Source organism: Ostrinia furnacalis, unplaced genomic scaffold (genome assembly GCF_004193835.3).
Source record: "Ostrinia furnacalis isolate ACB-3 unplaced genomic scaffold, ASM419383v2 OfSCF6292, whole genome shotgun sequence".
Lineage (NCBI taxonomy): Eukaryota > Metazoa > Arthropoda > Insecta > Lepidoptera > Crambidae > Ostrinia > Ostrinia furnacalis.
The window spans coordinates 127,314-142,154 of NW_021136531.1; the positions used below are offsets into that span (position 1 = coordinate 127,314).

General features: G+C 38.9%; 1 protein-coding gene across 1 annotated transcript in view; it reads right to left on the reverse strand.

Moving 5' to 3' along the window:
- Wdr62 (WD repeat domain 62) overlaps positions 1-12,026 on the reverse strand; it is a 110,661-nt gene extending 98,635 nt beyond the window's left edge. The window contains exon 1 of the mRNA XM_028317538.1: positions 11,686-12,026. Coding sequence (XP_028173339.1) covers positions 11,686-11,826 — 141 coding nt within the window. The 5' untranslated portion in view covers positions 11,827-12,026. The remainder of the gene's footprint in view (positions 1-11,685) is intronic.
- Between the last annotated feature and the right edge of the window lie 2,815 nt (positions 12,027-14,841).

Genomic DNA, 14,841 nt, shown 5'->3' on the forward strand with positions numbered 1-14,841 from the left:
AACTGTCATTTGTATGAGACAGCATGTCCAGGATGTAATAATACAGGAGATCGTAGGATGCACTTTAGTTATATTATTTTACATGCTGTACGTTCAGTCAGCGTCAAATAGTCCGTGACACCCAAAGTGGCCAAAAAGTTGACAACACAACCTTATTCCAATTGTAACAAAGACGTGTTGCGAACTGAACTGAACTGAAGCTGACTGTACATAGCAATGACGCCATGCTGTGTTGTATCACTTTCGTTTACAGCCGTTTATAATCTGTTATAATTAACTTTCAAGTGAAGTGAAGTCATTTGTTTTATGGGAGAGGATTTTCTTACAAACTCACACACGCACATTTTATGCACACCACATAATAAAAGTAACAAGAAACACTGTTGAACTTGAAAAACCACAATTGAAGCCTGTAACGGACATGAAAATCCAAATTTTCATTATTTTTGGACAGGGAACAAAGTTCAAAATACAGGGTGGCCAAAACAGTGAGAAAAATTTAGATTCCTTACATCAAGGTGTATCTAAATCACCCCCATGTGTGTTATACGATTTTGCTTAGTTTAGGAGATAGAGTTAATTTTGTGATACTTTAAAATTTTATGACCTAGTAGTAGTAGTATAGGCTTTAAATTTTATCTTTTTTTTGGGTTGACTTTTTTCAGATTTTTTTTGACAGATTCTTTATAATAATCTAATATGGTGGAAACTATATTCCCACCATTGCACCATCTTACTTTAACTTTGACAAACGTCAAAAATCTGTCAAACTCCATATAAAAAACACCGGTTAACGTAATAGTTACGGTCAAAGTTAGGTGGTGCAATTCAGCCTAAGATTTTCAATTAAACCTATTCTCTTCGCAGAATAAGAAAAAAATCTTTAGTTTTCCAATCACACTACAATATTTCGTGATAAACGCAATTTAAAATATGTTTATTTCGATTTTCCACCACGCGAATAATAAAAGACACTGTTATTGACTGCATAATTGGTTTTTCTATTCGATTATTTCAATGATTTCTACGATTCAATTAAGAGAAATGTTAATTAACTATTTTCTTAGTAAACATTTATTTTGTCTGTCATCCGCTTTGCACTGGAAGGAAATCGAACCTTAACTTCGAACTTCAATGTTCTTCTAAATACTGAATTGCTAGGGACTAGAATTCGTTGCCTGCTGCTGTCTTTCCCGAAGACTATAATCCGGGCTTTTCAAGGCGAGAGTGAATAGGCACTTACAGGGCAGATATGTACCATCCTAGACTGCATCCCACTTAACACCAGGAATAGAATAGAATAGAATAGAATTTATTTATTGCTTTTTCTGTGTACAGGTGCGATTGTGGTCAAATACCTGCCTTGTTATGCATGAAAAAAATATCGTTGCGGGTCCAATGACAGTTTAACTTTCCCCCGGGACAAACTTAGCCTTCACTAGTTGGGTTATTGGCGGCCAAGCTGTAAATCCTGGCTACACAGGAGTTGCAGCGGTGGAAACGAGAGGTGGGAATAGTCCCGTATCACTAATTAAAAGATAAATAGCATCATCAATATTCTTTACCGTAAAAGGAACAGAGTACAGACCATTTATATTGACAAGTTCCGTATCCTTAGTACACAGACTGCATCAAGTATAACGTAATTCCAAAGTAGACCTTATTTCGATGGCAATAAGAGCTGCCCCAAGGTCAACCTGTTACATGATGTGCTTAAGTACAGTTATTATCACATGACTCACAAGTTCAATGGAAAATAGTACTTACAGCAATTGCATAAGATACAGTGATTACCTAGATGTACTGTCGCACCTTAAACACGTCCTAGGTAGCTTCCTGCAAGGGCTTTTATAGGCTGTGGACACATTGAAGCAATACTTCGTCAATAGGTATTTAGGATATCGGAAGTAGGAAAAAGATAAGTGTTTTTTTATGCAAGACAAAGCAGGTATTTGACCGCAATCGCACCTGGTGTTAAGTGACATGCAGTCTAGGATGATACATAACATAATCTGTCCTGTCCCTGTAAGTGCCTATTCACTCTCGCCTTGAAGAGACCCGGATTCTAATGTATTTATTTGTATTTAAACCACAGATCACAGAAACTAAAGGGAGATGTGACAAGGGGGCGGGGACGGTGTCGCAGCAATATGCCCAAAAACGGAACACATTGCACTAAAGACATATTGCTTGCGTAGTACTAAAGATTATTCGAACGTTGAGTACTGATACCGCAGTGGATAATCATCACATACATATTTTGATTTCTTTGTGTGTGTGAATTTCTAATGCGGCACTGAGTTTCGAACTCAGCGCATTAGTTGGCATCTCTATACCATTATGTCTGTCACCTTTGTCAGAATCTTTTTAAAGGGTTTACAATACAGTATTTATATTTGAATTTGGACAGATATGTGCCTCACGATCAATCTCACATGAATCAAAATAATTCAAGCCACACGCATGTGCGCCAGGCCCTATGTAACGCTTAGCATACAAATTAGGGCAGACAAGATTCCGAGTAGCACCCGATTTGCTGTGCATAATTCATTTTGTGTCTCGTTGAACATAGAATGGCGAGGAATGCGCATTTGGATTGCTAATCCAATGTTCCTAATGTTGTGGAAATGCTAGTTTGGTATCAAGTGGTATTGCCTTAAATTCCTACCGCTGCAACTCCTGTGTAGCCAGGATCTACGGCTTGACCGCCAATAAAAATTCAACCAATGAAGGATAAAGTCCCGGGGGAAAGTAAAACTGTCATTGGACCCGCAACAAAATTATCGAGAAGAACATCGAAGAGCAACAACAGAGGAGTTCGAAGTTAACTACATATTTAGTTTAGTAGTCTACCATAAAAGTTTTCGCTATCTATCAGCTGTGTATAAAATTACCAGTTTCCTTCAACAAAATGAAGACATTATCGTTAATTCCACGCCAATTTGGTTAGAACCCATAAAAACCATTCAGTTTGACCCACATACCTTTCGTTTGGCAAAAATATCGATTACTCAAAACTGGTTCTATCAAACGCCTTTAATATTACGTAGCAATTATTCAACGCGACCTTCAACAGCCCAAACTGCTGCCTACAGATGCGAAAAATTTGGTCACACAACCATGAACTCAATATAGTTGGGTGTAATACAGGGTGACTTTGAAATCGTTGGCATCCTTTTAAACTAACGCCAGTATTCACATATGTTACTATGAGGTCTCACAGTGCGCGTGGACGCACACGAACGTGATACATCTATGTATCATGAGTAGAGTCTTATTTTAAAAGGATGCCAACGATTTTAAGTTAGGTTTCTATGCTAGTCGCTTCTAAATCTAGATCTATGAGTATATTATTTAATTATTTTTATTTGTAATTTCTTTTATGAACGACAACGATTACATCTTTGTTTTTTACTGTGTTCTCATGTACGTGGCATAATTTGTCTTTATGAGAATAATTGTCTGACCAATTAAATGTCACCCTGTATACTTAATATACATATTATGAGCTAATCTTATTTTGCTCGAATACCTGGTTAGAACGGAAATTCTTCTTATGCACTGACGCTTAACGAGAAATAAATTAGGAATTTCAATCGCGTTGTTTTCTCTAAGTCTAGGGTTGCCAGGTCCAAAAACACAAAAGCCGGACTTGGCGCGTAATTTGGCCGGACATTCATGGTCCCGAAAAATATTTTTCATGTGCTAGCAAATTCTTGTTGTTTTGGTGCGTCATGCCCTAAAAACTTGCTGAATTTCCTTATGGGTAATCCTACATTAGGTAATATTTATGTTAGCCAGTGTCTACTGCGTGCGTTATTCAAAAGTTAGCAAATAAGACCCTGCAGCCACATAAAAAGCCTAACAAAAGTCAGACAGGCCGGACGACAGAATATTTGGCCGCACACATCCGTAAAAAGCTAATGTCCGGTTAAAGCCGGACACCTGGCAACCCTAACTCAAGTCACAGAGCAGCTGTGTTTTCAGTTGTTTGAATTAAGATAAAAGCGTATGAACGCAAATGTGATATGAACTAGTTTAAGCAATTAAACTCGTCTTATCTATTATTATTCTCATGAGTATGAGAACGTTGCAAACAGTTTAAACCTATATTTAAGTATGTTTTTCACAAGTTATACTTAATGAAACTAGTTATTCTATGCAGTATTTAATGGTTAAATTCATAAAACTTATTTAATTTTTGCAAATAGGCTTTAAAAAAACACTTTTACACGTAGTAGTATTAACCCTACCACTGCTTCGGGACAATAAATGGGCCCGTGCTGAGAAGAAGCAGCGCAAGAAACTCAAGTCACTATTATTATTTGATCGGGCTGTTTCAGTATGAAAGTGCGCACATTACACCGATTTGGTATCGGCCGATTCCTCATAAGAATTAGAAGTAAAATCAGCTGGGTTACTAAATGACAGAGCAAATACCCTTCAACCGTACGTGCTATCAACACATTCATGACCCTGTTATCAATAAAACTCGCGTATTAATTACATAAATATGTGAAATGTACCAAACAAACCGAATTAGCTGATTCGGCATCATCAATTTTCCAACTCGAACGCATATCGTGTGACACTGCAATGCACTTTCCAATGGAGGCTGCAAAACATGCATTTCCCGTCACGAGATTACAACTTCGAGTTCCGATCGAGTTTGGGGTGGTACCGCATTGACACATACACTTTTTAAACAGCACAGGCACAGATTTCGATTTAACCATTTAACTACTCTCGGGCGAGAGAAATTTTGTTCGTTCGGTCGCGTCGGGCGACCGCCTCGCGTCGCGGTGGAATAGTGACTGATGTACTTGGTAGTGGGACGAGTGGGAGTTAGAAGGTGATGTATTCGTTAATTCGCGGATGTCTGGTCTCGTGTGTAAAGGGAGATCTTTTGGAATTTAACGCGGGGAAACCAATAAGAGTTAAGTGATGAGTGACTTGAGTTTGTTGCTGTTCCTTCTCAGCACTGGCCCAAATTATTGTCCGAAAGTAGTGGCAGACTGTGAGTTAATAATATAAAACAAAATACATTCGGATGTATTTGTTGACTTTCCCGTTATACCCCCATAAGAGGTTGAATTGTGCAAAATCCCGTCTTAGTGAGCAACTGAGCACCTACGTTCTAAAAGGAACCCCCTTGCAAAATTTGAGACTCCTAGCACTTGTAGTTTCTGAGATTTCGTGATGAGTGAGTTAGTCAGTGACCTTTCAATTTTTCTGAGACTTTTCCGAAAATGAATGGTTTAAGTGATGTTGTAACAGGGTAAAAATAATCCCAACTAATATTATAAATGCGAAAGTAACTCTGTCTGTCTGTCTGTTACGCTTTCCCGCTTAAACCTCGCAACCGATTTTGATAAAATTTGGCATAGAGATAGTTTGAGTCCCGGGAAAGAACATAGGATAGTTTTTATCCCGGTTTTTGAAACAGGGACGCGCGCGATAAAGTTTTTCTGTGACAGACAAAAATCCACGCGGGCGAAGCCGCGGACGGAAAGCTAGTATTCAATAAACGTCATACCGTGACTTTGTTTTGGATCTCAAATGTCCTGTATGACCTTATGAACGTCCTTGCCTTATACGCGAAGTTGTATGGTGTGTGTGGGATTCAAAAGATTTTTTGGTGTCCATTCAACAATGGTAAGTGGATATGCCGCCATTGATACCCCAGTTTGTTAAGAAAAACCAATGAAGCGTTACAAATCTTGATATTTTAACAGCTGAAAAGTTTTTGATGAATACTATGAAAATAACCATGTTTATGATGGTAATTTTGACGCAGTAGTTTTGTTTGCAGACTAATTTTAAATAAATAGATTTTAGAATAATTTTGTTGGTGACCATGACCATGACCGATTTAGAAAGAACGCAACAAGGCAGTATTTTTTTGTAATTTATAAAAAAAATACTACGCATGACGCGAAGGGCCGACCCCAAAAAAAAGGGGAATGGGCCAGGCAAAGAATAAAAAAAAAAATATAATATTCCTGTTAACATCTCCAAATTATCTTAAGGGTAGAGATTATATGCACTAGCATTTAGTTAGGACGATTGGGTTTACCACAATTTCCAAAGCGTGTAAGCGGCCGTCGGGAATCGGACTCGAATTCCTCGAATATCGAATCGGCATTCGGCATGCAGTTAGAATAGATTAGTAATCTAGCTGACCCGGTGAACTTCGTACCGCCAGTAAAAGGTTGTCTTATCTACTTTAGTCTATACATATTCATCAGGGGTGATGTAGGATTCTAATAGTGAAAGATATTTTCAAATTGGTCCAGTTTCGGAGCCTATTCAATACAAAGACACAATGAAATATTTCCTCTTTATAATATTAGTGTAAAATCTACACTGTAGTAGCAAAAACCTTTGGGTTTTAGTCGCCTCTAAAGTTTATATTTACTAGCCACCAGTACCTACATAGAATAGTTTTTGTTTTTCATTGACTAAAAACCCGTCTTTTTATAAATATACAACCAGTTTTACAATCATTAATAGACGTAAACTAAAGACTGTAAGTGTACAGTCAGCTTCAAATAGTTCGTGACACCCAAAGTGGCCAAAAAGTTGTCGATGGGGCAGAAAGGTTCTCGAGTGGAGGCCCCTATCAACCGGGCAACATGGAAAGCATTGGGGAGGCCTATGTTCAGCAGTGGACGTCCTATGGCTGAGATGATAATGATGATGAAAGTGGCCAAAAAGTTGACAACACAACCCTATTCCAATCGTAACAAAGACGTGTTGCGACCTTTTTGGTTACTTCGGGTGTTACGAATATTCGACGCTGACTCTACGAGCGAAACAATTGATACATAGAATCGTTTCGTAGTGAAATATACTTATTACGTCATTAGTAGTTTTTTGCACGGTTAAAGTAGACGAATTGGCTTTTTGTACGAGGCAAAAAGTGGCATAAAAAAATGTATGACCAGTGGTCATCTTTAGTTTCGTGAGTTAAACAAAAAGATACTTTGTTACTGGAGAATTAATAGGTATAATAATAATTATAGCTTTACTACATTAAGCTACAGTACACTTATTCGTTGCAAAGTAGCACCTATTAGAAATAAATAAGATGCGATTATATTCCCACCTCCAGTAGCCAGGATCTACAGCTTGACCGCCAATAAAAACCCAGCCAGTGAAGGTCAAGTTTGTCCCGGTTATGCCATCGTCCATATAAATGTGACCATAATGGTTATCAGGCGATTTAATCTCCACTCCAAGAGCATCCTTATCTAATTTACCAGAGGCAAATGGAGGATTGGCAAGGCATATAGCCATATAGGGCAGTAGGTGCAGTAGGTGCAGCAAGGTTCTGTAGTGAGGGCCACATTCAGGAAAACGCAGCATAGAACATCGACCTACAAGGTGGATCGAAGACCTCATAAAGGTAGCAGGAAGGCGCTGGATGCAGGCCAACCTGTCAGTATGGGAATCATTGGGGGATGCTTATGTTCAGCAGTGGACGTCCTGTGGCTGATATGATGATGATGAATGGAGATTTTGGTCTACATTCCCCACGCTGGCCAGACGGGTTAGGTAGACCTTTACGTACTAAAATTATCTAAACTCCTTAGACATTTCTCTCAACTACCATTACAAGACAACATACAGAATACAAGCAATTTTGTGTTTACATGCGCTTCAATGATAACTCCTCTGCGAATAAATGAGCCATTGTTAGTTAGTGGGTTATCTGCCAGATAAGAGATGTCTATGATAACATTATGACTGTTTTACGGAGAACTAAACACGCTAGTTTAGGTACAGTCAGCGTCAAATAGCTCTGAACACCCAGAGTGGCCAAAAAGTTGACAGCACAACCTTATTCTAAATGTAATAAGGACGTGTTGCAAAGTTTTTGGCTACTTTGGGTGTCATGAACTATTTGACGCTGACTGTACGTTGAAATTTTTAGAAACTTTTATTCAGTTTCACCTGTCCCTGTCTATCGCACCGCTTTGCACTGGTGGCCCCTCCTTCGAACTTTAACTTCGAACTCCTCCTATGTTCTTCTGATTAATTTCGTTGCGCGTCCAATGACGGTTTAACTTTCCCCCGGGACAAACTTGACCTTCACTGGTTGGGTTAATGACGATCAAGCAGTAGATCCTGGCTACACAGGAGTTGCAGCGGTGGGAACGAGAGGTGGGAATAGTATCTGATGATAAGCGTATAAAAGCTTGTTTTAAAAATGATATTTCGTTATTTTTTTCTATTGAACGGGTTCTTAATTATAAGAGTTCAAAGTTTAAAACGACCTTGTTAGTATACTCTGCCCAGCATTTCGTTAATGCATTTTAAACCATACTAATTGGTATTAAAGTCGTTTTCGCATTCACTCATTCTGCGACACCGTTGCGTGCGCGTGCGCCGAGTTTCTGGGAAATAAATACCGTTCGGTGCGAACTGTGGGTGTTTACGTGGAAAACTTGACGTTAGTGACAGTACATCATGGTGATGCTACATTTGACGAAAAACCACACCTATTGCAATTGGAATAGGACCCCAATCTTTCCGTGGATGTCGTAAGAGGCGACTAAGGGACGAACAGATATCAGGCCTTCCCAACCAACCCGTCTGGCCAGCGTGGGGAGTGTAGGACAAATCCTCCATTTGCCTCTGGTAAATTAGAGGGTCGTACTCCTGCAGTGGAGACTAAATGACCTGTGTGCTTTACTATGAGTTTACGTTAGGTATCCTAGTTACCTTCTAGAACTAAAACCTCCATAGAATTTTTTGACGTACTCGCTAGCGAGCATACCTAACGTAAACTCATGGTAAGCACAGTACGATAGATAACTTGGAAAAGGTTGCATATTAACTTTTGTCCGCAGCTTTGGATCTTCCTAACTTTCAATAATGCGCATAGCAAAATATTTAGCCAGTCTTTATCAGTCGCAATTGCTCCGACAAAGAACCTATATCGATCTACAAAAAACATGGGATGAACATTTTAATTCCATATCCCCTGACCCGTTTGAAAGAGGATCGCTGCGGATCTTCCTAGCAGTTTAAATAATGCTTTTAGCAAGTCAACATATTTATTTAGTCATTGTTTATCTATTGATCCTACAGAGAACTTCAAAAAACCGATCTATAAAGAAATGTGAGATGAACATTTTAATTCCATATCCCCTGACCCGTTTGGAAGAGGATCGTTGAGGGCGCCACTTACCCGTCAGAGGGAGGGCCCTTTAGATGCCTTTTCAGTTTCATCTTTTAGCTTTAAAACCGATCATCGTTTTACGGGTATTAAAAAAAATGTGTCAAGGTAGAGCTAGAGAAGGTCTGTTAAAAAATTTTGCAGCACATTAATCAATTTCTATGATCTTTACTAAATAGTTCACAAATTACAATTATATTTAGTAGTTATAACTTATAGGTGATGATTGATAAACGTTAGTAGCATAAGTACATTAGTAAAGAACTTATACAAATACTTATCTGAACCAAAAATGGTGTACAAGTACAACCTACAACGGAAAGTGATTTCTTTTCTGCAAATAGATTTTTAAAAAGTGCTTTTACACGTCCTATTACTAACCCTACCACTGCTACGGGACAATAAACGGGCCAGTGCTGAGAAGAAGCAGCGCAAGAAACGCGACCTCAAAAAATTATAATAAAAATAAACTTTTTTAAAAACAAGCTTTTATTCTGAATTTCGAAAGTTTGTATCGCGCATGGAATTTATTCCTCTTTTTCTCTGTTTGCGCTACAAGCTTTCGAGATTCAGAATAAAAGCTTGTTTTTAAAAAAGTTTATTTTTATTATAATTTTATTTTACACTTTTAGTTATATCTTAATCTCAGGACCCTGGACATTATCTAACACTAAAGTGCTCGAAAAGACAAATCCAACGAACCCAAACTCGATGAGTATTATATGTATGATATAATACTCATCGATCGATCGATATTCCTGTGGCACCTCTCGTTCCAAACACATAAAGTGAAACAGCTTCCTTCATATGAGGAGAGACTAGCCCACTTTAAACTAGATAGTCTAAAGGACCGCAGGCTTTTGCTTGACCTGGTATTCCTTTATAAAATCATTAATAGTATTGCGGACTGCCCATTTTTGTTAGAATTAATAAATCTCAATGTTCCCTTTAAATTGGCACGTCGCGCTAGGTATGTTCCGTTTTATATTAAAGGCTGCAAAAGCAATTTAGGTCACTACGCCACCATGAACAGACTCCAAAGACAGTTTAACAGTATATCAAGGAACCTCGATCTTGATCTAGATATCTTTCGGGACAAGCTATCTTCATTTAAGCGCAAAATCCTAAACAGCTTCGCATCGAGTCGCTGGCGAAATGTTATTCCAGCTAAATAATACTCGCTGAAGAAACTCTTTTCTTTAAGTGTAGACACTGTTTATGTATAAGTCCACTTTTGCATGCCGTGGCAACCTATAATTAAGGCAGCACTTAGATTAAGTTAAATACGTTGTAAATATTGATTGTCTTCCAGTGTATGTCTTGTTGGTTGTCCTATTAAATAAATAAATAAAATAAAAAATAAAGTATCCGCCGTTTTGTTTAGAAGTTCCTATGGCCACCTCCCGACTCCATCATCAGACCAGCTGAATGGTACCATAATATTGCATTGTCATCGTACTTACATAAGTATACCAAATTTCAGCTCAATCGGTTGAGGAGAACTGGTCTTAAATTCAGTTGCAAGATTTGTCCTACACATACTAACAAGTGAAGTCAATATAAAGCTTGTAATAATAAAAACAGTATGGATGGTACCAAAGATTTCTCTTGACTTTTCCCCTTAAATACTGTCATTATAAACAGGTCATTAAAATATGAAAAGCCACACAAATAAGGCAAGTCGGAAACTGGAAGTTCAGTTTATTTACAATACAAGGTCGCTTATTTTGGTCGGTCTACTCTAAACTGGGGTCGATGCTGGTTACTGGGGCAATAGCATCTCGAATTAGGGAGTAATGAGGTAAAATCGAGTTTTATAAAATCAAAAATCAAAATCAAAAAAAAATATTCAGTTTAGACCACAAGTGGCTTATGAACGTCAATAGAAAATAATAAAAAAAGAAAAGGTAGCCCTTATGGGGCAACCTTTTTGGAGGGCATTATCGATAAGTGTGACGTCGCGAAACGAGGGTATGTTATGATGACCATCACGTCGCGAATATCAACATTATCAACGTCATTATGTCACACACTTATGGCGGCTTATGAAGATTGAAGACAGATGGCTCAAACTGACAGTTTGCGCGCCACATTTAACATCGCTGTGTTTTCTTTATATTGGACTAGCTGACCCGGCGAACTTTGTTCCGCCTTAATGGCAATAAATAAGCAAACTTTTTTTTTTAATTTCGAACGGGATAAAAAGTATCCTATGTCCTTCTCCTGGCTCTAAACTACCTCCCTGACAATTTTCAGCTAAATCGGTTCAGCCGTTCTTGAGTTATAAGTGTAGTAACTAACACGACTTTCTTTTATATATATAGATACTTAAGACTATTGGATTGTTAGCGACAATAGCCCAAGTCGGTTTCCGACTGGCCAACTCGAGATCCGAGGAACACTGGTTCGAACCCAACCGCTGGACTATTGTGGTGAACCCTCGTACCACAAGCACATTTAGGCACGAGGGGTTTATGGGATTATTGGTAAAAAAAACTCACCCGATCAGAAATCGCCTCTTCCAACTTCCCTCTCTTCAAGCCCGGTGCGCGAATCACATTCGCCGGTGGCGCCACCACGGCAGGCGGCGCGGCGCTCCCGGCGGCACCGCCTGCGCCGGCCGGTATGAAACCTGCTTCCATCACCAACGCATTCCCGCCACTTGCCAATAGATGGCGCTAAACACCATAACTAAAACACTACCAATTCACTGAACGGACGTATGAGCCATTGCGAGGAACTTTGAGCACTTTGGAACGGATTTTTTTATCACTTGGCACTAAATTATCACTTAAACACACGTTGGTTCAGAACGGACGCGTATCGTCCTCTCGCTCCATCGGTATCTGCGAAAGAAACAAGACGAATTAATATGATAATTGACAAACAACTTCGTAGTATTGGAAAGGTCAGAGAGAACAGCCAGTCAATTAAATATCAAATCAATTGGGAAAAATATAACAAACAAGTCGCTGCAGTCACGTGCCTGTGTGCTAGAGACACCTCAACTGATTAAGCCATGTCATATTATCACACGCTTTTATATTTCTTTGTGGAGGACTTACAGATTCAGCCAAAACGAAAAAAAATAATAAGTAAAGCCCGGTCCGTGAGCACGTAGAATTTCGTCCAATGACCCCTAGCTACCCATCCTTATCGCTCGCGCGTAATTATATTGCTGTCGCGACTGTGGTCATTGGTCAAAATTCTACGTGCTCACGGACTAGACTATAGTAGTGCAGTAGCCATCAAGAGATGGCGCCTCTGATATCTGGGCACTAGGCCAGTTGTTACACAGCCCTCACGAAGTCACGACAGAAGAATCTCAACACCTGTGTGCTTAGTATGAGTTTACATTTAATGTACCTAATGAGTTTACACCTAATAGGTGTATACTGTGTTTACTAGCGATAGCGACTGCGTAAAAAAATCATGAAATGTATGACAGACTGTTTTGTATGACAAGAACTAAAATTGACATAGATTTTTTACGCACTCGCTAGCGATGACATTAAATGTAAACCATTTTATGTAAGCTCATGGTTATGGTAAAGCCACTGTCCTGGCTGTACTATCTCAGCTACACCGTCCGGTTCCACGATGGACGGTAAATTTTAATTTTATCAAGGTCCATTATCTGTATATCACCAGCAGGTAGCCGCTCGATTAGATTACGCTAATTTGTGTATAACGTGTTTACTAGTTGTTCAATGTCAGGTGTTTTGGCGGGAATTCTAATAGTTTTGGATGTTGCCTAATTATGTTCATTGATAAAGCGTGATAAGGCAACCAATCTGAGGTGGAATTGTGTATAGCACAAGCATATTACCAGGCCTGTTCATCTCCGCGAGTTTACATCGAAAACAAAACACGCACGATGCCCACCTACAGGATACTATTCGACAAGGCCTCACGTACGCGCGAACATTGACTCACGCACGCGTATTCTTGTGTAACATGGAAGAAAATAAGAATATGGTGTACTAAATACTGTGCAGTATTTAACTTCCTAAATACATAATAATAAAAACATAGAATGTACTTTTTTAAGTTGCCTCAAGACACTGAGAGGTAGGTACCTAAATAAGTAGTTAATATTATTCATGATAATTCATGCTAAATCATGTATTTCCTCCGCCATTTTCCGCAGTTTGGCACCTCACGTCACATCATTTTACCGAAGTCAGCCCTATAGCTTCGGCGCAGTGCCGATCACTGACGTTTGTCAACAAAATGGTGCTTGACTCTTGAGACAGGCTAAATTACACCATATTGTTAACGACATTGAGCATACATTTTTTTAAATACGTAGTACTTATTATTATTCTGTGATATTACTACATATTTAGCTTCGCTCGAGGGGTTAACGGGACTATTAGTACGAGTAATTTGTATTGCACAAATACTTTATTAAAAAAAACTCTTTTTTTCTACTGAATACGTGCAAATCCATGCAAACCACGCTCAAAGAAGCAAAGACTACTCAATAAATCATGTTTAATTTATTTTTTGTATCTTCAAAACCTCCATAATGGCGTCTACCAAACATCATTAATCAAATCCACACCACAATTAAACTACCTTTCTTTTTCGCGAAATACCCAAGGTCACAGACTCACAGAAAGCTTTTGTACAAAAACCTTTGATAGACGCCAGCACATCAAATTATACATTTGTATTGCAAAGTCGCCTCTATACCAACTACATAAGAGACTTCAATGTTCAGCTTGTTGTGCTGTCGTTAAGACATTAATCAACGTAGACTTTTGTTGGTTTAAATTTAACCTGTCGGACTAGCAATTTATGAAAGTTCACTTTTGTTTGTTTAGCTACTAACTAGTCTTTTGATAGAATATTCCACTTTTTTGCAGAAAAAGGCAGGTTTTTGACTGCAACCTGATGTTAAGTGAGATGCAGTCTAGGATGTCAAATTCCTGCCCTGGAAGTGCCTGTTCACTCTCGCCTTGAAGAAGATTATAGGGCTCAGGAAAGACAGCAGCAGGCAGGCAAAATAAATTCAGTCTCTAGCTGTTCGCATCCAGGTCCTTCCCGTGGCCTTTTCCATATCGTCGGTGCCGTATACGTTCACAAACAAAAAATTATTAAGGCCGAGTTGCACCACCTAATTTTGACCGTAACTCTAACGATAACCGGTGTTTTTTTGTATGGAGTTTGACAGATTTTTGACGTTTGTCAAAGTTAAAGTAAGATGGTGCAGCAACCCAGCCTAAGAAAAATAAAACCAAACTGCTAAAGATGACGCTTCTCTTTTCCGCCAAGAAATCCACTAAACTGGTTACAAAAACATAAATAACTGGGGAAACCCTAAGACTCCCTGCAAACTTCAGACTTTTTGTCGGCCGATAGTTTGGTCAGCTTCTAATTTGTATGCGGAATCGGCCGATACCAAATCGGTGTAATATGCGTATTTCCCACAGATCACAGAAACTAAAGGGAGATGTGACAAGGGGGCGTGGCCGGTGTCGCAGCAATATGCCCAAAAACAGAACACATTGCTGCAGACGTCATAATGTAAACAGTTTACATTGCTTGCGTAGTACTAATGATTATTCGAACGTTGAGTACTGATACCGCAGTGGTTAATGAGCATAATAGGATAGTTTCCTAAAAAAAATTTTTTAGTCCGTCATGTTTAA